General features: G+C 43.9%; 1 protein-coding gene across 1 annotated transcript in view; it reads right to left on the bottom strand.

The window, feature by feature from the left end:
- plxdc2b (plexin domain containing 2b) overlaps positions 1–23,446 on the bottom strand; it is an 85,868-nt gene that overhangs the window by 5,235 nt on the left and 57,187 nt on the right. The window contains exons 6-13 of the mRNA XM_061064456.1: positions 22,025–22,143; positions 20,315–20,414; positions 14,813–14,908; positions 14,597–14,678; positions 9,234–9,294; positions 8,990–9,143; positions 4,331–4,369; positions 436–602 (exon numbers count right to left, since the gene is read on the bottom strand). Coding sequence (XP_060920439.1) covers positions 436–602; positions 4,331–4,369; positions 8,990–9,143; positions 9,234–9,294; positions 14,597–14,678; positions 14,813–14,908; positions 20,315–20,414; positions 22,025–22,143 — 818 coding nt within the window. The remainder of the gene's footprint in view (positions 1–435; positions 603–4,330; positions 4,370–8,989; positions 9,144–9,233; positions 9,295–14,596; positions 14,679–14,812; positions 14,909–20,314; positions 20,415–22,024; positions 22,144–23,446) is intronic.

Genomic DNA, 23,446 nt, shown 5'->3' with positions numbered 1-23,446 from the left:
TTGTGTGAGTGTGTGTATGCACGTTTTGGTGAATCAACATCAGAGAGTCTCTGTGACTGACGACGACCTTGTGATACGAGAACATCTTTGAACACGTTTTGTTTTTTCAAAGATGTTTGAGCTCCATGCGTCGTATCACACTCTGCAGCAAACAGCACCGACACCTCGACCAGGGGAATTTCATTTCACTTATTAAGAAAGACTGTGCACCAAGTTTCATCATCTTCATGCATATGCATGAGTCAGGAATTAGAGGATGAAACACACTGAGCTGCTGTGTGTTTGTACAGATAGCCGTTCTTGGCATCACACTTTGCGTTTTTAGAAGTCAGTTTGTCCGAGTAAATAACCGACTTCTCGTGCACATTTCAGTTCAGAAGCTTTCTTCAGTCAAACGTTGGAGCTGTCAGTCTCTAAAGCTCCATCTCCTCTCACCTCGATGAGGAAGAGGCTGGGGGCCGAGGTCGGGTGATGGTAGATGTACACGGTGACCAGCACGCCGACAACCATGATGAGTACCACCAGGAGGATGCCGAGGATCAGACCGATGTGCAGAGGGTGTGACCCTGGCATCCTGTCTGCAGCGCTGTCTGCAGGCATCACTGAAAAAACAACACACACACAAAAAATGACAATTTAATTGATTTATTTCACACTTGCAGGATTGCAATGACCATATAAGGTAATTAGGATATCCTATGATACAACCTATTTCACTGCAGCTTTAGCATGCTTTTTTGTCTTTGTCAGGAGGGGTGCAAGTTAGCTTTCAAGCCAATCCTGGATCATTGACACCGATGTCCTTTAATGTCAGTCATTGTAAACAAAGAGCTGGTGTGTTTAACTAAAAAAACTCTTCAAAGAGAGCCGGTGAAATGCTGATGTAAGTCTTGGACATTTGTTTCCTTGAGCTGCTGTTTACTTTCCGTTCGTTGCTACATAAATCATTAAGTGTGTTAAGACAGTGTTTATACAAACGGCTGAAATGCAGAGATACTTAGGCAAGAACATAAAAAGGATTTCTTATTTTCTGCTGTTCATGAGTTGGCCAGCAGGGGGCACTCATCATTCAGCAATACCTTCCATTCTTTTTCTGCAAATTGAGCCTTAACATATACATTGCATGTTTTTTTTTAAAGCTCAGACTTTTGCTAAACATCATCACATTGACTGAGAGAACAGACACCAAACAGAGACACTTCACTCCTTCACCGATGCAACGTTTGAAAATAGAAATGTCCAACACTCTGGGATCACACTCGGGGTTAGGGTTAACGCTGGGTCTTAAGCACTCTGTGGCAGGAGCGTCTTGGGTTCTGTTTAGGTATTCATGAGCAGTTCTTTTTTCTCTCCTGCAAGTACAAATAATCCTAAACCAAGGTTAGAAGCACATGTTCCTGATAGGAGGTGAGAACAGGCCGATAGGTGCAGATAAGAGTCCAGTTGTCCAGTCGTGTCAATGCAAACTGAAGAGGCTGTGTACAGTGACTACATAACAAGTCTGTCCTTCACCGCGTCTTTAAAGGCATCAGTCATCTTTGAAGTGCTTCTTCAGATACATAGTGGAGCCTCAAGTCGACCCAGCAGGTGCTTTTTTTCTATTGAAGATGAAGCGAGCGTCCTTTAAGCTAATATCTGTTTTCATCTACTGAGGCACATTTCCCAACTCTCAAAACAAGAGAAGCATCACCAGCAATCTGTCAGCTGGAAGAACTAATCAGATAAGAAACTGTTCTGAGATTTAAAGCAGGTTCAAGCCCAGATCTATGCACAGATTTCATCTTCTCTGCCCCCCCCCCCCCCCACCGACAACCTCCTCCCTGCCTTTAATTAGCAGCTACAGCCACCGCCGAGCCTGTCAGCCAACCAGACGCTCCCTCCTCCTGGCTCCCCGCCTCATTGATTCCCAGCTCACAGAATAGCCGGGTGGTAATCAAACCTGTCCAATGCATGTGGGCAGTCGCTGTGAACGCCTGCTCGTGTAATTCAGTGCTGAATGGATTCCAAATATGGATGATTGGTCGTGCTGAAACATCCTCTGCAATGGTTTCACACTAAACTAACAATAAAAACTGAACAAAGCCATCTCCATAACCCAGCTGACAAACTGATTCCAAGATGCAACTGTACATATCCACTGAGAATAAAATCAACCTGACAGAGAAAAAGAACATTATGACTTTCTCAATGAAAAAAAAAACATTCAGGGGGAAGCTGAAGTGTTTTTCTTGTGTTTCTTTCTGTCAGAGTTCGAGAGCTGTCGAGGTCTAGCTGAAGCCTAAACAATGCGACAGGCTGTTAGTCTGTGGTGTTGGTAGGTGAAGCAGGGGGCATGAGACTGACAAGGATGCTGCAGACACAATGAGAAATCAAACTAAATAAAATATGCAGCAGGATGCTCGTAGTGAAGACGGGTCAATCTGTATCTGAAAGAGCTCAAAGACCGATGTGGACTCTTTCTAAGCTCCACATTTGAACATTTTAAGGCTTCAGGATATCATTTAAAATACTGTCAAGACAAAATTGAAGTCTTAAATCTATTTTCCCTGATTTATTTCATCCATTTTTTTTCCCGACATGACCGCTAGGCTAACGGCGCCCCCACTTTCAAATGTTAGTCCAACTGAAATCGTACCAGGCTTTCTGCACACGCTCTACAGGATCCATGCTGGACTTTGAACATCAAGTCCAACAGCTAACGAGTAGCATAGCACAAGTCTTGTTGTGGTCTGCCTTCAGGTATCACTATCAGCAGGAAGGATACCGTGCAGTATGTGCACCGTCATACAGCCAGGCAAATGGTGAAGCAGAAGAAGGTCAAGCAGTAACTAGTTGAAAGGAAGCATATCACCACCTACTGTAGACGAGTCAGACATACTTCTGTCGATACATCGATTCTCCCTCAGTGCTTTAATACTGGGACAAGGACAGCTGTCTCATTAAATCTCTGTAACCCTAACTGTAACTAACTGTGCATGCAGCTAAATGTACTATGTACTATTGCCTGCACATTTCCCAGCATTCATTCTCCATTAGCTTTGTTTGTCTGCCTGCTAGAAGCTGAGGAGACTAAACACTAATGGACAGCAGAGCGCTTCAACAGTAAACACAACAGGAGGAGGACTAATGAGACTGGGCCAAGTTCTCGTGCTTACAGCTTTTCATCAGCGCTAACAGAAGAGCTGAACATGGCTAATGGGGGTTTCTGGAAAGCTAACAATGCCAACTGAGCGTGCCTATAACTCAAACTCTTTGTGAAAAGACCCTGAGGTGTTGAGTAGAAACTCCAGAGAAAGAAAATGACGTGGCCTCAACACCTCCTACCAAGGTCAAGGTAAAAAAGAAAGCCCCATGTTATGACTTATTTTGGAGCCAAACGGGTGAAAAACATCCAGCCTCATGTCCATTTTTAAGCCGATATAATAGTTTTAGTAAGTACTCGATTCTGTGAAAAGTAAAAGTAGCATGCTTTATACATCTGTCTGTCCCCTCCTGGTGCATGCCTCGGAAAATGATTACCGTTCACCTTGACTTACATTAAAGCCAGGTATGGGGGGTGTGAAGAAAAGGTTAAATGCATGAAATAAGATCGCATGCAGAGCGATATCATGACCGCTGGAGGTGGCGGCCTGAGCGCACCGAGTGATGGAAGTATGATAGAAGCGTCTGATTTCCATTTCCTCTCAAGCAGCAGAATGAAGCGTTTGAAAAGCTATCTCTGAAAAGTCATGGAGATGGAAGTCGTTTCAGAGTCGACATGTGTTTTGCATAAATTTGCATGTGAAGCATGTTGCATTTAGTTCAAAAGAAATGTTGGTTTCTGGCAGCTGTAAACATATTTACCACCAGCACAGAACTGTTCATGTATAGATACTTTTCACAGTAAGCTCTGCATCCTGTCACTAGAAAGGTATTTTCACTACATGTTCTCTTTAGCTGCAGTTATCAGGGTGTGTTTGAAGTCATTTATGTGGCTTAAACATTTATTTTCCTGGGAGCTCCTGAGCTCTCATGTCTCGTAGGTTCTTCAGGGATTGTTGGTGGGGACGGTCTGCTGCAAAGCTGCATTGTCCCGGCAGCAGAGGTCGAGCTCCCGAGTAGAGGGAGCTCCCCCAACCTGATCTGGCACTACTACCACCTGACATAAATCCTCCTTAAAAGACCAGAAAGCAACCCGGGGACAAACACCTCAGTGGTAAGAAAACACAAGAGGCGGTCAAAGAAGCAGACAGAGCGGCAAAAACAAAAGAAAGTAAAAGGCAAAGTTTATCTGCAGCCATGGCAACAGCAGTTAACGGACGCCTCCGTTGTGGGAGATGGGGGGACCTACCTTGGTTGTCTCTGAGATGCAGGGCGATCTTGGTATCATCTGTGAGGAGACAGAGAGAGAAAGACATTCAGACACATTATTCAACATTTCTCTTTTGAAGCCCTCACAATGTAAATAATTCCCTGCAGGAATGAAGCTTCTTTCATTAGTGGCTCGTTTTCCTTTCAACATGAAATTGAACAACACTTTCAATTGGATTAAAAATTAATGCCCTGAATATAATGGTCCAGCATGCATAATTCAGCACGTAGAAAAAGCTGTCTGGGGTTAACTACACATGTGAAATATGGAAATGTGCCGTGACCCAGTTCTCCTCCAAGGCTAGCAGGCTGCGTTTACACACAGCATAGGATTCACATTATGCAAATGCAGCACATACAGCAGCAGATACATTTCACTGCACTGTGATATTCAAAGAGGAGTTTCCTTTTTCAATTCACAAAAAGAGCCGACGCAGCACCATGTAGGCGTCTGAAATGAATCATTAAATGACTTATCATACTGTAAGTGACAGCCCTAAAAACCAGTGAGGGTCATGAATATGTATCACAGAGGAGACGACTTTAAGTCTCCCCGCGCCGCCAGAGGAAGAACACAAAGCGACTGTCTGGGTCTGTTTATATCACAAATATATGGATAAACATTTGAGAACAAGAATGCAAGCCACAAGTTTTCTAGACTGCCTCTCTTTCCTCTTATGAACACAGACATGTGACTAAAGCCTGGATCACACTGCAGGATAACCGGGCCGATTTGAGGTTCGATTCCTCCTTCCCGATATTGGTGGGGAAGGGACCAGATTCTCTTGTAGTGTAAGTGGTATAAAGATCCCCGATCTGCTTTGCGAGCGCCGGGGACGCCCTGATTTATTTCAAACATGTTTGATATTTAGAATTTAAAATCTTGATGATTGGGGCGCTGGTGGCGCAGTGGTTGGTGCCACCCAGGTTTGAATCCCACCAGTGGCTCCTTTCCCGCACTCTCTCTCTCTCCCTGATTTCCGACTCTGTCCACTGTCCTGTCTCTCCATTAAAGGCACAAAAAAAGCCCACAAATAAATCTTGATGATTACGTCATGAAAGGGTCTGGCAGAAGCCGTGTGTGACTACAATAACCACGGGAGACGAGGGAGGCCAGCGGCAGGACGCAACCCGCACAGGTGCGCCGGACAACTAGAATATAAAGCATCTGACAGAATCTGACCTCCAGCTCTCACTGAACAATATACAACCCATGTTGTCCTCTTCTCCCCGACAAATGTTTTTTTCCTCTCTGAGTCTGCACAGAGAATTATAATCGCAAATTTAACCGCCGACTCCATTGTTTACGTAAGTCAAGTGGTGTGCGTTCCTCCGTCAGGCACGGGACGGTTAAAGGAGACGAGTTTATTTAAGCTGGCTGCATTCGCTCTGAAGTTTTTGTTTAATGTCAAAAGAGGGAGAGAGAGATCGAAGCTTTCCATGTCGGGATTTGTCAACACACTCCCGTCCACTCGGAGACGTTTCTCTTCTGCAGTCCAACCCGTCCAGCTGTAGACAGTGAGCCACCAGTAACCTGACCTTTGACCCCTGCAGCTGAAGACACAGGCCGAGGAGAGTTTGGAAACTGATCCGGTGTACATGTCAGAGAGAAGTTCCTCTGTGTCGGCTGCACACGACAAATACCAAAGCACGACCTTTTGACCTCCTGCATGCTAACACACATACAGTCACACTAACGCTCTTTCTTTTAGCTCGTCTGTCAGCTCTCCCACGGGGACATAGTTTGATCTCGGGGGGGTTACACTTTGTGTTTTTTGCCTCACAGCTGGACAGTCTTCACACTCTGCCCTGAAGTCACTGCATCCAGCCTGAGCACTTTAAAAAGCTGCAGCAGCCCCACCTGCAGCTGAGTGTCCATTTAAACTCAGCCCCCGCACCGTGATGAATGGAGGAGCGATGGAGCAAAAGGTCGGCCGCTGAAAGTGAGCTCCTTTTTCTTGTGAGAATGAAATAAGTGATAACCCGGGCCTGAATGTAGAAAGCCTTAAAAAGCAACTGGACAAAAGAGGAAAATGGAATCATAGAGATTAGATTAGATTACTTATGGAGTGACATCAACTGTCTGTTCCTGCAGGGGGCGCTGGAGTCCCCTCGATGGCGGTCTCCATGCTGGAAATGCTGTCTCAGTCTAACTTTCAGTCAACCTAACGACAGGCTGAGAGCTGGAGCTGAGGCGGGTTTTAAACCTCCTGACAAACCGTTACACCGCGCCCACCTGTCAATCAATAGTCCTTCATCAAATCAAAACAGACAAACACTCAAACTGCAGGACGAACTGCAGGATTTTGCACTTCTGCATCGGCTCCACTTCACCGGCGGTTGCCTTGCTTTGAAATAACACTGCAGATGCTTACACAACTAAAAAGCTCTTTAGTCTTTTTGAAGTCACAGGTTTAGTCAGTCCTTTAACTTATTTAGATATTTTAGTGTAAATTCTAAATATTGCACCTTTAACATTTGTCATACATTTGAGTTTTTTTTTTTTGGGAAGTTCTTCCAAAAGGCAAACTTCAGATTTTTAACTTGATGTCTCTCGTAGAGATTAAATCAGAGTTTGGCTGGAAGTCAGAAAAACATCGTTTTAACTTCATAAAGGACAGTCTACCCTTACACTCGTGTTTTTTGGATCACGTCTTTAACGGCCAAATCTATTAAGTCATGTCAAGACAAACTATGGTGTCTGAGTCCTGTGAGGTAGACAGTTGAAGCTGAGCGTCCTTCAGAGCCTCGCCCACTCTCATGTTCTTTAATCACAAGGACAGGAGGGGAGGTCTAAAATGATTGGCCGTCCATCATCTCAGTGGGCTGTTTGCCCACAATGCATCACAGGAGCCACATACAATCAACACAACAGAGAAGCGAGCATGCCGTTTTTATACCCACCATCTTTGAATTGAAGACAGCAGGTGAGTGTCTCCATCCGATCGTTTTTGATTTAACACGTCACATCTGGAGCTGGTTCAGATTGATTGTCTGTTTACTTAAATAAATTAGCTAAAAAGCCATAAAAGGGGAAATGAGCTGAAAATTGGCAGCATAAATCCAGCACACTCAGCGTAACTTTTACATCTCCAGAGAAAAGATGGAGGAAAAACTTTAAAGGACACCTCGGCCGTTTCTCCTCTCGGATCCTCTCTGAGTAGTACGTGTGACAAGTTCAATATGTTGTCCCTGAACAATTTCTGTTCTGAAAAAACTGATCTTTGTCCAGAAAAGGATTTTATTTCTGTATGATTCATGTGTTGTTTTTCAACTTCATCAGTCAATAACACTTCTTCAGTGTTTCTGAACATATATCTGTGTAACCTGAGAGTCTACTGACCCACAACATGTGAAATAAACCATCCAGTCCTTTGTTTGTGGTCTGCATAAGTCTTACAACACAGAGAAAAATGCTCTGTTTCAAATGTGCTCTCCTTGTGATGTCACAGTGGGATTCTGGTAAATAAATATCCCCTCCCCTCCCCTGGTATCTCCACCCATAGACTCCACCCCCAGCCTAGAACAAAACTTTTACACAGGTCTGCCATTTTTATTCTCTCTACAGAGGAGTGATGTCTACGGGGAAAACTCAGGGGGCGGGGGGGGGGGGGGGGGGGGGGGTCATTACATTTAAAGAGACACACACACCAAAACGGAGCGTTCTGAGAGAGCTGGTTTCTACAGGGTCACAAACCTCCTCTGGTGCTTGATTCATGTTATATTTTGACCAAAGCACAGATGTTTCATTTAGACCACAGGGGGACTGTTTGAAAAGGTGGAGGAGGGGGACTGTTTGAAAAGGTGGAGGAGGGGACTGTTTGAAAAGGTGGAGGAGAGGACTGTTTGAAAAGGTGGAGGAGGGGGACTGTTTGAAAAGGTGGAGGAGAGGACTGTTTGAAAAGGTGGAGGAGAGGACTGTTTGAAAAGGTGGAGGAGAGGACTGTTTGAAAAGGTGGAGGAGGGGACTGTTTGAAAAGGTGGAGGAGGAGACTGTTTGAAAAGGTGGAGGAGGACTGTTAGAAAAGGTGGAGGAGGAGGACTGTTTGAAAAGGTGGAGGAGGGGGACTGTTTGAAAAGGTGGAGGAGGGGACTGTTTGAAAAGGTGGAGGAGGGGGACTGTTTGAAAAGGTGGAGGAGGGGACTGTTTGAAAAGGTGGAGGAGGGGACTGTTTGAAAAGGTGGAGGAGGGGACTGTTTGAAAAGGTGGAGGAGGAGACTGTTTGAAAAGGTGGAGGAGGGGGAGAATATGTCCTCTTTAAGAAAACTAGGATTGATGGTAACCAGTCGGGCTGCACAGAATGATCACAGGTTTGTGCTGGTGCATGCATTTGCTCTAATTCAATCTGCATTGTTAAAAACTTTGTACAAACACAGCTGCCGTGCTCTGCTCCAGCGCCTGCCATCTGGAATAAGTGGTGAGCTACAGAACGTATTTATGCCTTCTCCAAAAGAGAAAAGTGTGTCGTTCATGTTGTTAAAGAAGAAAATGCATCAATACCAATAAAGATCAGTTCCAGCAAATGCACTTCATTTAACACTGTGCCAGCATCCATCACGACTTAAAAAAGAAAGCTCCGGTCTCAGTACCACGATGCAGCGTGGCCTCGATCCAGCTCTGTGTTTCGGGGCTGCTTACCTTCAGTGGGGACGCTGGTGGGAGGGTGGGAGGTGGAGGGCGAGTCCTTGTTCGCTGTGGCCTCTTTGCTCCTCGGTGTTGTTTTGGCGGCAATCGCGGTGGTGAAGGGGTAGAGATGCGTCGTGTCAATGATGTCACACAACTTGTCCTTGGTCTGGAAGATTAAAAAAAAAAAAAAGCATTAATTATTGGAGCAGCTCCAAAAAAGATTCAAGTCGTGGTGAAGAGCGTCGTCATTGTTTACCTCGTCTGGGCAGCTGTTGTCCACCCAGTCCTGCCGTAGTCGGTCAAAACCACTGGAACATCTGCAGGCGGAGGGAACAAACACCATGAACAGTGAATATTTAAATCATACAGGTGTGAGGAACTTGGTCGGGAGATTTACAAGAGACCGATTTAAAGAGGTCATTAAAAACAAAGAATGAAAACTCTTCCATTTGAGACTCAGACACTGAGTCTGCAATTTTCCTGGAATATTACCTGGACTATGTTCCTCCAAAAACTGTGCAATCTGTTGAAAACTGGACAATATTTAAACATCAAAAGTTCTATCTATACATGAACCGTGTAATATCTGTTAATCCATCAGTGTATATTCATATTTGTAAATATGTGCTTGAACATAGTTTATTACTTATACTACTTTATTATTGCTTTCACTTGGTACTTATGCTTATTATATTGTTATACTATTTTTATTTTATATTGTGAACTTATCTGTACTTCCTACTGATTTTTGGTATTATGAGCCACTGTAGCAAACAAATTTCCCCCTGGGATAAATAAATAAATAAATAAATAAAGTATTTCTGATTCTGATTCAGAAACGACTTCTTTTGGTCCCTAACATCAGCAGAGCTCCAGGAATGCAGGATTCCACATTTTCCAACAAGGCACCTCTCTGCTCATGTCCTCATGCCTGGAGAAAAAATGTGTAAGTTTTAAAGTGAAGTTTTGGATCTGAGGATGTGAGGAGGGAGTGGTTTAGTGGTTGTGTAGAGACTATGATGAGTTGGATCTTTAATGAGAGCTTCAATGGGTCGTGGGTTCTTGGGGAAAAGAGTGATTTTGAGCCGTCTGTGCATCACGGTCCAAGACTTTTAATAACCTCAAGAGGCAGACGGTAATCGAGGCGGCACTTACTAATCCTTCATGCTGTAAACGGATCAGAAATATATAACTCGCCCACTGGTGAACTCGCTGTCTTTGGCCCTTTGGCACAAACAGCATTGTGTTTGGATTCAAAGTAAGAGAGTGCACCCACACTGTGTTCTGTGAGAGTTACAAAGCTGTAGGTGGGAGACGTGTAGGGAAAAATAAGACACATGAAACAACCTCTGACCCACTTACAATGCAGAGCAGCTGTGTAGTGCTTTGTGTGTGTGAGTCCAGTAGAGTCTCACACATTTACCCAGCAGGTCCAATCTCTCTGCAGAACATATTCTTATGGTAATGTCTTTATGTGAAGGAGTCAATTTCATCATTCTGCCTCTCCGATCATCCTTTTCCTTTGTAACCCCCCCCCCTCCCAAAAAAATCTACTTCATCTGTTCAATCAGCCGAGACAGATTCCTCTGCTTAATCCTTCACTTTCCCCCGACTGCCCCCCCCCCCCCTCCTCCCCCCAGAGAGGGAGGAGAGGGAGGCAGACTGAGACACACTATCACAGCTCTAACCTGTCCCCATGTGGAGCCTGTGTTTCATCTCAGTAGAATCCATCCAGGTTACAGTGCTTGTAATTAGAAATGTAGCACAGAGGCTTTATCTGAATATAAATGAACCCACATCTCTGCAGGAGTCCTGCATTCAACGCAGGTCGGATTGATTTCACTATTTGGAGTCATACTTGAGAAGCCGCTAACAATTCATGGAAGACGTTGAGATACTCTTCTAATGCTCAAGATTGACTTTGAATCAGATCAATAGTTTAATACTTTCTCCACAGCACAAATCACTGATTTAATTTAGCTTTGTAAGACCGCCCATCTGGACCGACCTGCTGCACCGCTGCGTGATCCTGCCCATGTCGATTATTTTGATTATTTTCAGGGCAGAGTCATGTGACTACACATCCAATCAGCGACATGGAAGCAAGAAAAAGAAGTCAAATGTAAACACTGAGGAAAAACAGTTTGCAAGAAATGCAGAAAGTTATTTATTTTCTACTGTTTTAGAGAAGTTAATTTCTACTTTCAAACTAAAATGTGTCGTTTTCATTTCAAGCTTTGATTTCAGTTTGAAATATTTAATAAATAACCTCAAAATAGTTCATCAGATATGAACTCTGTCATTAGAAAACACATCCCCAACATTTATTTTGAGATTGAAGAGTGATGTAGTTGATGAATGTTGGAAAGGATTACCAACAGGAAACAGATTTCAGGTAAATAGCTGTTGTTGTATCGTAACTCCCCTGGTTCTCTGCTACACGTGGTCTATTGTGCTTTTATGTTTATCGTACGTCTGTTTTTATTTTTTGTCTTTTATCTTCGGAAAAAAAGATTTTTATTTCAAAATGCTGTAAACCAGTTTGACTTTAACTTGAAGAAAAAGAAAACACATCCCAGCTTTAATAGTTGAACATATTTACAGTAGAGACCTCGTCAGAGAACTATGAGGGCAAAAAACAAAAACAAAATAATCGTTCATTAATCGTAATCGAGGTCAAATGTTCAATTCATCGTGATGTTGATTTGAGGTCATATCGCCCAGTCCTACTTCCTACTGATATTTTGTGTTTAAAGGCTTTATATGTGATTTTTTGATCCAGCAGATGTCGCCCTTGAGCACCAGCATGAAACCAAAACAACTCGCGCTGCATTGTTGTGTTAGCATGCTAATGCTAGCGATCTTTATTCTGCTCGTATCTTCACACTGCATGTAAATTTACCTGAAATGAGCGTGATCTAGAAACACAGTTAAGCAGTGAGTACAGTATGTTATTCTTCTTTTCTCTAGTCCCTCAATTAAACAACTTTTATACACGAGGGGAGGAGTCAGCCGGCCGTCCGGGCGATGTAAACAAAGTGAAGATAGGACTCTGAAAAAACATCACAGACAGTGGGACTCGGGTGTTACACCCATTGTAGACAGTCATGACTCACAGAGTTATTTTCAGAGGAGATACTTGATTTATATATTTAAGTGTGAAACATCACAAATAAAGACTTTAAGAATAAGGGATAATAATAATATAAATAATAAGGGATTAAGAAAGTATTTCTGATTTTTTTAGGAACATTTCTGAGCTGAAGATCAGATGTCATGATGTCTCAGATTACTGAACAGAAGTGTTTAATATCTGTTTCCTTGAGAGTCAAATCTCATTATTTGTCTCTTTAACTCTGATTAATGGTCTTTGAGTTTACATTTATGATGCTCCCCATCTGTGTTTCTTTAGTAAACAACACTCCGCCTCCCTGTGAACACGCCTGGCGCCTGGCTGCACGGCGCTCTGGGACTTCTGTCCCGCTTTATTAACCTGCTGCAACAACCTGATGTGCTTTACAACTTCTGCAGGCGGCACGCTCTCACCTTCACAGCAACTCACAGCGAGAGAAGTTCATTAAGGCTCTTCTTTTAAAATGCCAGAGCCTTTCATTAACATTAGCCCCGGAGCCGCCGCCGCCGCCACGCTTTTTAATTAGCGTGTGTTTAAAGCGTGCATGGCGTTTTCAAAGGAAGTGGCTGAAGGATACAAAGGGCAGAGTGCGGCTGAGCAGTCAGATATTAATGCTGCTAGAGAGCTCATTAAAATGCAGCTTAATGAGAGCACCGCCACAGGCATACAGTGTCCCGCCATGGTCGTCCTTAAATTGCTGAGAGGGAACAAAAAACACGTCTTCGCGTCGCGGGGCGCTGTAAATTAGCAGGAGGATTTAAAGATGCAGAGCAGCAGGAAAGTCAAATGTAAGTCCTAAACAAGACGAGGAAATAGTGCCGCACATTTCTCCAGTCAGCCGCATCACTCGCAGAATAAACCACGAGTTGAAAATAAAGAAGAGGCAGATTCATATTTAATGAAGGAGGCGTTCAGACTTTTGAAAAAAGATGGCGGTTGCCAAAGTCGGGTCAACCGAACCCAAACAACGACCTCCAAAATAAGAGTCGAGATACTAATCAGGACCGTAAACATCTAATTCATTTAAATATCCATGAAAATCAGTCGATGGATGATATTTAACTCAACCCCCCCCCCCCTTTCCCAGTACGGCTCATATTTCAGCTGACAGGGTGAGGAACTCTCACACTTCTTTAGCAGCTCAAATATTTACTTTAGTTTGAAGTGCAGGGAGACAGGAAGAGTGAGATAAGGAGCGCGGCGGAGGCTGACAGAAGACGTGTGAGTTGAATGAATGAGGAATAAAAACTGCTGTCTCGTCAGTTCACAACTCTCTGAAAAGGACTTTAGTAGACCGTCTTAATCAGTCTGGAAGTGCATTATTTTTTAAATCTATCAATATAAAGCTTACTGAGACCCTCTACAGGGGTCTTAAGCCCCTTTCCCACCAAGCGGTCCGGTTTGGTTCAGTACAGTCCGGTAGGTTAAACCCTGAACTTGCTTTCGTTTTCACAGCCAACCGTATACTTATTTGGTAAGTGGAGTGTAAGGTACATGGAGATAGCCGAGTCAGCTATGTAACAGTGTGACATCACAGCAGCCCAACACAGTGCAGCCCGCTATTAATTAAGTTCAACGAAGAAGAAGAACAGGACACAGTAAACAAAGGGACCCTTTAGAGTCGGATCAGTACCCTTGGTATCCCAACAGATGTTGTAGTTTGAAAGGTTGAATCATAACAGAAACACACAATCTGGACAACAACAGGCACAAACCAATAGTTATTTAACCTCTGAATTTAGCCAGGTCATAAGGTCATGATCTGACACATACCCACCCACCCACTCTTTCCTGGTAAGAGACCAGTTTGTCCGGCCAACAAACTTCTAGGAAATAGTCTTTATATAGCACACATGTTGTAATTGCTCAGTGTGATGATTGGGATGTTATAAAAGAACTGCTCCAAGAGAAATAAACAGATCCTCGATTCACAAGCCATCGTCTCTGTCTGATTGTTCAAGAGCATTTACTCTTCTACATAATGGCGCTGCGAGCACAGGAAGAATGACCGGACACCTGCGGCATCCAGGGCTGGAGTGACACTGCACAGTGGCCACAACAAAAGGTAGGAGCTTTATCTTACCAAAATCTACATGTGCAGTCTGATTCCATGCCTTGGATGAAGTAATAGGTGTCTAAAAATTCTCCAAAAAGAACCTACATTGTTGGGTACCAAACTGTCTGGATCCCTTATTTTGGTACCATTCCCAACTTTGGACGGTGGAAACGCCAATAAATGGGTACCGCACCGCACCGCACTGAACTGAACTGAACTGAACTGAACTGAACTGAACTGAACCAGACCGCTTGGTGGAAACGATAAACATACAACGAGGTATGACAAACCCAAGTGGTTGTTTTCTGTGTCATGTTGGTCTTTTTGGACATCGTGATGGACATTATTATTGACTCAAACAAACTGATAAAAAAAATAATCAGTGGAGAGTTTGGAGATGAAATCATCTGTGAAGCGTTAAAGGTCCCACCTGTTGAGCCGATGGCACCAGCTACAGTTGAAGTTGATCTGTGAGTAGATGCAGGCGCTGCAGCTGGTGAACTGGAGACAAGCTGAAGACGAGGAAACGACACAACGGGGTCAAAATCACAAAAACACACAAAGATAACCTCAAAGATATAACCATGCAGTATAAGGATTAAGCATCCCTCTTATTTAGAAACCTAATAGAATAAATTCTTCTTACTGGCTAAAGGAAAGATTTCCACAGCTGTAGAATTGGTGATCCTCGTCTTGGTCAGCTCCACGCGGTGGTACTCGTAGATCGTCCGCCGCCTCACGTCTGTGAAAAAGAGAGTGAGAGAGTGAGCAAACCGTCCCAAATCTCCCGACCGGAGATAAAAACTGGGACAAGGGGTCGCCGGAGAGCAGGGAGAGCAGGGAGAGCAGGGAGAGCAGGGAGAGCAGGGAGAGCAGGGAGCGGGAGGCTGAATCAGGCCATAAGGGATGCTACCACAGCACTTTATTTCACCCTCTTTCTTTGCGTCCTGCTGTCAGCTCAAACTTGGCACTGGACGGGGGGCAATTTCCCCCCAGGGGCCGATATCAATCAGAGCGTGTTGAAAGGCTGCCTTCCCGCTCATCTGTAACAGCGAGTCATCAGCCGGCGGAACGATAGAGCGATTGATTAGATACATCATTGACTCTCATTGCATTCTGGCAGTTATAACTCAGGAGTGGGAAACGGGCTGCCGGCTCTCGATGAGCGTGCTTCTTTACTGCCATCGGTTGAAAATGGAAAATATGATAATTAATGAGGATCTTTGTTAAAGGGGCCCTGACAGATCTGATAGTAAAGTCCTCTGTTGATACAGAGGGTTGATCTGAACTCTAACTGGATTGTAGTGTGATTTTCAATAACTCACCGCGATGCACCGCAATATGCATCGGCCATTGCTCAAAACATGACATTTCCTATTGCACTTCTGTTTGCCAGAGCAATGAGCTACAGAATTGAAATCCAATCCAGCACCTCACCGTGTGGCTGTTTAACATACAGAGTGAGAGGGGACTCATTCATCATGGAGTTTTTGTAAAACGCTGAAACGGCTTCAAATATAAAGGAGGAGTTTGACATTTCACTCTCTCCCATCAGACATCCTTATGTCTGTCTTTAATGTAACAGCCCAGAGACCTGAAGGCTAAAACACAAACGATGTGCTCCAGTATTTTCTTTGGTTCCTGTCTTGAAGAAGTTATCCACTGAATTATTTTTTGTACGACTGAGAGCACCGAGCTCCATCTGTGGAGTGGCTCCACTTTTCAGAAAATGTGTGCTCAAACAGGCTGTTTGGAGATTTTCCCTTCATGACATCACAAAGGGCAGTAGCCCCTCCCCTAGGTGGGTGACACTCCCACAGCTAGGTGTTTGTTCTGCCCTCTGAGTCTGCCTTCTCACCGTAAACAATAGGACATGGAGCGAGAAAGACCTTCCAGAGAGGGGGCGTGGTCAGACACAGCTCATTTACATATTTAAAGGTACAGACACAGAAACAGCCTGTTCTGAGCAGGGCTGAAATAGAGGGGTTTATAGACGTGATCAAATACAGGATCAGAGTGGATTTAGAACAAGAAACTTCACACACATGTTTAGAGGAGCTCTGACAATTATTTAAACTGAAGAAGAAGAAGAAGAAGAGGAGGATATGTGACCTTTAGGTGACCAACACTTTAATAAATATATGCAAATGAGTGTTTAAACTATTAATTTAACAACATTCAAGTTTGTTTTTATTTTGCAGTGGATGAATTGCTGACTGTGCAGCCTACAGTGTTACCCGTCATGTGACAGGATGTTGTTTCCCTGCAGACCTGCTTGGTTTGATTACACGCAGGACAACTGATCAAAGGAGTAAATGTGAGCCAGCCCGCCGTCTAACCTGAACATAAGTCCGCCCCTCCCCTTCCCCTCCTCTCCTCCCCTGGTGCCTGACTTCCTCTTGCCTCTAGCAAAGGGATTATCAGGTGCCTAATGACACGGTGGGGGCCACAGGAAGGTCAGCCCCCCAGCCTGAAGCAGCTGATGTGTGGGCAGACTCTGACGCCTGGCTGGCCTCTGGTTTGTAGGTGGAAGGAAGCCAAGAATCAGATCAATTATAGCCTGGTTTCAGCCACAACACAAACAACACCAAATGAGGATTTAACTACCTCTCACTGATAGAAGCAACCGAGGCATATTTGCGAACAAGATTTGCAATGAAGCAAAAAAAGAAAAGTAAAGTGAAATCCCTAACCCTAACCCTAACCCAAATGAAAATTAAACCCACATTAGGAAAAGATAAAGGAGCAATCTCTAAGAGTGAGATGATAAAGGTATCTTACTATCTGATCATTAAGGAAACATGTTGAAGTGCTGGCTTCTCTGACAACAATGCAGCAGCCAGTATGTCCTCCTTCTAACTTTAGATTCTGCTCCTGAATGATCTGGATTTGTTTGGACCAGAGAAGGTAGGCGCTTTTAAGACGGTAGAATTTAGACTGCAGTACCCATTTTAAACACTAGGTGTCAGAGTTACATACTGCTCCTTTAAGCTGTCATATATGAAAGGTAAAATAACTAATATATTCAACCACATCAAAGAACTGCATGGACACTGAGTCTAACATGAGATGGCAGCTTGAACTCTCTGTTTGGTCTCATTCCACAAAATCGTACACTGTGTTCAATCGACCTCTCATCATATCTGCTTCAATGAGATCTCCAACATGCACACAGTGATTCCTTTTACACGGAGATCAGCTGTAAAACACATGAAAACAAATCCAAACATTGAAAAGAGACTCGACCGTCATGTGAGTTATCGCTCTGGTCATCCTCCCACCAGAAATCAGGATTATCCAGTTACATGATATAAAAAAAGGTCAGGGCAGGTCTGGACTTCATTTTCTCCTTTTTAGACTAACTCACTGAGACCGATCATGTTTAATCCTACAGAACAGAGAGTCTATTAAAGCCCGGGTCTTCATATGTTCTTGTACCCGACCTGTTAATTACACAGCCCGGCCACAGGACACCCACAAATCTCTCTCATCTCCTTCTTTTACTGGACGGCCTTGCCCTGCCTGGAGGAAGTATAAAATGTTTTATTTGAGCTTTTAATCTGCAGCAAAGCTAGTGAAAAAAAGAAGAAAGTCCCCTGGTTGCCATGGTTGCGGTGCAGTAATTGGCTGCAGAGACAATTAAGTGAGAGGAAACGCTTCCTCGTGGGTCGGCCTGTAGCGCTCATTGCTCTCCTCTCGGTTTAGTTCTCTGGTGCGATTAGAGCTTAATGTCCACAAGACAGGGACGTCTAACACTTAGCAAAGAACAGAAGACATAAATGAGTCGAGGAAGACTGCCTTGATGCTTGAGAAAAACACGTCATAGGATATTTTTATATAACGTTTAAAAGCTTTGAAACAGATCGAGACAGATACGTTTAACATTTTCAGACAAAAGAGAAAAAAAAATGTTTTTCTTCATGAACTTTCTGACGCATCTTATACAACCAACAAATCTTCTTTTGGTCAGTCTCCGTGCCTTGACCATCATAACAATGTCTAGCTTAGCTCCTGTTTTCATCAGCTGAGAAATATGTCCAAACTGCCCGATGATGATGGTCTCCATATTATTGATGATGATGATGGTAATGACGATGGTTTCTGTTTGATAACGACGACTTATAAGATGGTTTCTATACTGATTAGAGCTCTCAAGAACTGCCCTCAATGTTGTGCTTTGCCTCTGGTCACTTCCTGTCAGCACCTGTGTGTCCAATCAGACTCAAAGCTGATCGTTTGCTCTTACTGACATTGTTCCCTTTTTTCTAGATCCTTGCTTGTGTTGTTCTTACTCTCTGATGTACGTCACTTTGGATAAAAGAGTCTGCAGAGTGAATTGTAGAATTGAAGCGGCAGTCTGAACAGGGCTACTCAGAGAGACAGACAGTTGTGACACAAACAGGAGCAAACTATTCTGAATCATCATTCATGTTTAACATAAAACCTCGGTGTCAATCTGCTTCCATCCAAGATTTCATCACTCCACGAGCAGGCACCCTCGGGTTTCATCACGCTGTGACACCGGCATCAAAGACGGCTCGCTTTATGAAGTATGGGAGGACCGCGCTAACAGGTTTAAATCTTACCTCCAATAAAGAGATCTCGCAGCCTTCAGATGACACCGAAAAAAACCTGTCAGTCTTTTTCAAAACACCCCCCAGTCTCCAAAAATCCCTTTAGAGACATAACTGCAGCTGTAATGTACCTCCCAGTCCAGATCAGCGAACATGAACACAAAGAACTACTCTATATACTGGGTTAAGTTAGAATACTTCAAATAAATGCTTTCCAAGTTACACACACAATAAATGCTGTTTAAATGACTGAATAAATTACATCTGGCAACTCATTACAGTGGAGGACGTTGAATCAAAACGGAGGAGAGAGAGAGGGGGGGGGGGGGGGGGGGGGGAGGTGACTGTAGATGAAAAGGTTTGAAGTTCTCCCCTTTCTCTCACTTTAAATTTAATGAGCCTAAATTGTAGTTACTAAAAAGCGAACAGGGGAACAGGGAGAAGCAGATCTGGAGCGGAGCCCACAGCTCGGCCCACTGGGGGGAAGAGGTGGTGACAGGCGGAGCTTAAAGGGAAACAGAGAGGGGCTGAACTCAAAGCTACAAGAAACACTCTAAAGGGTCAAAATAAAAAGTTGATGCACTCAGTAAGTGGAGTGGCACTTTGTTTAGCCCCGCCTCCCTTCAGTACTGTCACTACCCCTGCAAGCTGTCTATCCTATCGTGCAGTTAGCGGGTGTTTTCCCACCAAACGGTTCTGAAGAGGAACTGTCTCCTATAGCAGTGTTTCTCAAATGGGGGTACGCCTACCCCCTAGGGGTACGTGGGAGTACTGCAGGGGGTACGTGACAAATGTCATTAAAAAAAGTCGCATCAAAGCAAACTAGTGGTGTGCGAAATAACGATCTTAGATCGTGAAGGATTTAAACGTGTTGACAATCTGCAAAAACAGGGAGATCGTAGAACGGAGCTAATGTGTTCATTTTATCATGCTGCAGTTTCTGCTCCAACACAGACGGATGAAGAACACATACATTTGTTTAGTAATGTTCTTTTCCCTAACCCTTAACCCTTAACCCTAACCCTAACCCTGAAAAATGACTTTGGCTGGATAAGGGGGTACTTGGCTGAAAAAAATTCTGAAAGGGGGTACACAAGCCCAAAAAGTTTGAGAACCCTTGCCCTATGGGGAGTTTCCTGAGAACTTTCTGTTTGCGTTCGCGCCGCCACGGTGACGGCTGATATGAGAAAACAGAAAGGTCAGCACACTCAATGTCCTTTAAAGTTTAATAAACCGGGCAGAGCAGCAGACGTGTTTCACAAAGCCTTCATCAGCATCACGCTTTCTGTTTTCTTGGAAGTCTTTTGGCGGTCGTGTAAGATTTTCCTCTGATCAGGCAGGTAGCCAATCATAAATTTGGATTTTGGGGTGGCCAATCAGATTCCAAAGGGGGCCCATGCCACCCCTGTCCACCCATCTGGACACCACGCCCCTGTCCCTACCTACTTAGATTTGAATGATTATAGAATCACCCTTGAGAGGAAAGGTTTAGATCATGAATTGTTCCTCTGGTTATTTTATAAAAGAGCACTGTGGGGACATGAGTCAGCTAGAAATGACCGTTTGAGACTCACTGGGTATCTGCTGGATCTTGTGGACCACCACAAAGGCATCCGACAGGCCCACCTTCACCGGGTGATTGACAGAGCTGATCTGAGACACCTCGATGGGGATCTGAAATAGAAGAAGAGAAAAATCAATTACCAGAAGCACGGCAGTCTGTCTGGGACGGGCCGGGGAAACAGAAGCAGGCCACCCCGGTCTGACAGCACTTCAATTCAAACCAATTTATTACCGTCTCTCCCGCGGGAATCTGTGACGGCAGGATACAGCTTTAATAAGCATATGGCCTCTTTTTGTGCAGAGAGTAAACATGAGATGAAAAGGAGGAACAAGTGTCTGGGTAATATTATAAAGATGAATCAGGTGAAGTTCAAATACAACAAACGGACCTGGAAATCATAAAGGATCAAGAAAAACTTTGATTTCATGTCAAAAACAGATTACTCTTTTTTTAACCAATCACAGAGCAGCACAATGCTACAAAGGAGAACGTAACAAATCACATAACATGTCTTAGTGTGCTGATGTAACCACTGTAATTATTGTGCATCAGTACTTGGTTGTTGCAGTTTCTCCCACTTAAAGCAGTTAGATAATATCTTTCATTACATTCTCATTTTCAACAATTATTAGTTGTTACGTTTTTTAATTGTATAAAATGAAAAGACTCCATTTGGACATCTAATAGAAAAGTCAGACATACTTTTTGTCATGATGTAACAGCTGAAAAAAGCATATGGAACAGTATGAGGACATTACGTCATGTTTTCTTCATATAACGTTTTATTTTGTCCACAGTCGTTGGACCAAAAGACCTGAAACATCGTGTGCTTGTTTGTTCTGAGCTTAAAAGTCGAGGGCTGCAGGAAATGTAACAAATTACATTTTACACAAATAAATCATAAAGTCTGTCCTGTGTAAATGTGTCTCTGAGTCCTGACTGTCTACAATGAGGGAGAAGCTCGAGTCCCGCTGGCTGTGTTGTTGTCAGAGCCGTGTTTACATGGACGGGACGGCCGGCTCCTCCCCTTGTGTATAAAAGCTGTTTTAGTCAAGAACTAGAGAGAAGAAGAACATACTCACTGATTATTTGGATGTTAGTAAGAGTTTTTAGATCACGCTCATTCTGTGTCAGTTTACATGAAATGTGAAGCTACGAGCTAACTGAAGAGCGCTAACATTAGCATGCTAACACAACAATGTGAAGCTACGAGCTAACTAACGAGCGCTAACATTAGCATGCTAACACAACAATGTGAAGCTACGAGCTAACTAAAGAGCGCTAACATTAGCATGCTAACACAACAATGTGAAGCTACGAGCTAACTAAAGAGCGCTAACATTAGCATGCTAACACAACAATGTGAAGGACAATTTTGTCCGCTGCTTGCTCTTAATGGTGTTTAATTACGGTGCTTTCTAATTCATAACTCCTTCATGTGAAGGTGAGTCGAGGGGGGTTGGAGGTGTGTCTCTGGAGGAGGGCGGAGGCTTCAGTATGGAGGAGGCGTGGTCTAACAGCAGTTTGTTTTGGTTTAATGCTGGAGCTCAAGGGCGACACCTACTGGATCAGAAAGTTGCACATTCTTCCTTTAATGAAATAAAATAAAGTCTAACTGTCTTCATATCCAAGATGGAGGACTTTAAATTGCTGCCTAGAAAAGTGAAAGATCAGATCCTGGAGTTAAAGTAGAGAAACAGTTTGGATGATGAGCACTGACCTCTTTGTATGCAAAAACAATCCTGCCGGTGTTGTGCAGCGTGGCCTGGAAGGTGAAGCTCCCCAGGTTGTAGTTGTCCTGCAGGTGGACGTGGTCCCACTGCACCACCAGAGCTGTACCTAAAGGAGAGAGAGACCCACAGTACAGCTCATCACCACATGTGGAACAGAATCTCATGGATTAAAGGGGAATACAGTCATCACTGACAGTTACACTGTCTACAGATAGCTAACACTGTCTTGTGTTTCCTCTCTTTTCAAACATCATCTGTTCTGTCTCTGATGTAGCATGAAATGAACCGCTGACTGTGCAGAAGCCTGTGATGAAGAAGACATCAGTGTAGCTGAAATGTTTGTTAGGCGATATGTTTTTGAGGGACTGTTTCCTGGCAGAGGCTTCGTTTCCCCCCCTGTGGGTGTGACGTGACTGACAGTGAGGCAGTGTGAGCGCTGAAGTAAAAACACACAAGAGGAGTGGTGGGGGTGGTTACAGAGATCATGTAGATCTGGCAAAACATACTGGAGAACAGAAAACACAATCCCCACCCCCTCCCACTGGCTCGAGGTGAATTCTCCGGAGAATATCCTGCTGTGTTCTCACATCAGATCACTCCGACTTGCTGCAGAAAAATACTAGCAGGCTAACTGTAAATAAAGTCTGCATCAACAATTCTGCTGTTTGCGTTCACACATGCAGTTCCTCCTGCAGAGATTTTCAGGAGTTTTCTGCAGGTGTGAAAGCCCTATATGTTTACATGATAAATGTGTTATTTGTAAAATTGGTGTCTTAGCAATCAGTACAAAGACAGATGTAGACGGATGTATTCTGGACTGAATGACAACGACTAAATCGGTCGATCAGTAAGTTTAAGAGAAACTAAACAGCCACTGCTACAACTCCAAATCACACTCCTTCACATGGAGTCGTCATTAGTCGTTGTCTTATTTTGGAGACACAGAATCAGGAGGCGTCCAGCTCCACCCTCCAGACTGTGGGCTCCCATTACTCTGAACACCGTTCTGATTTACTGTGGACTTTGTGAGAACCTATTGATGTGAAAGCCATTCCCTACTCCGACTCCAGTCATTTGGCCGTTAGCCAGGCCGATAAAGGTTTGTTAACACAACTCATCCATTTTCAAGTCACAAAGCCAGAGCTCCCAACCGGAGGGGGAGATGAAATGTAGTTTCTCTGCGGACAGTTTGGAGGAAAGTAGAGGAAACGAGTGAATATTAGAGGGAGGAGCAGAGCACTACATTGATGCTAGCTTACTCACTGAGTCAGCACGAGTGATTCTGAATACAAGTCTGCTTATCGTGCATCGAGTTCAGGAGGGGGGGGGTTGTACTATCTGGGGGTTTTTGTGTCTAAAAATACAGAGAGGGTGAGGAGGCGTGGAGGGAGTACACACTGGCCTTGTTT

The sequence above is a fragment of the Labrus mixtus genome, chromosome 19, assembly GCF_963584025.1.
Source record: "Labrus mixtus chromosome 19, fLabMix1.1, whole genome shotgun sequence".
Classification (NCBI taxonomy): domain Eukaryota; kingdom Metazoa; phylum Chordata; class Actinopteri; order Labriformes; family Labridae; genus Labrus; species Labrus mixtus.
This window is presented reverse-complemented; position numbering and strand designations above follow the sequence as displayed.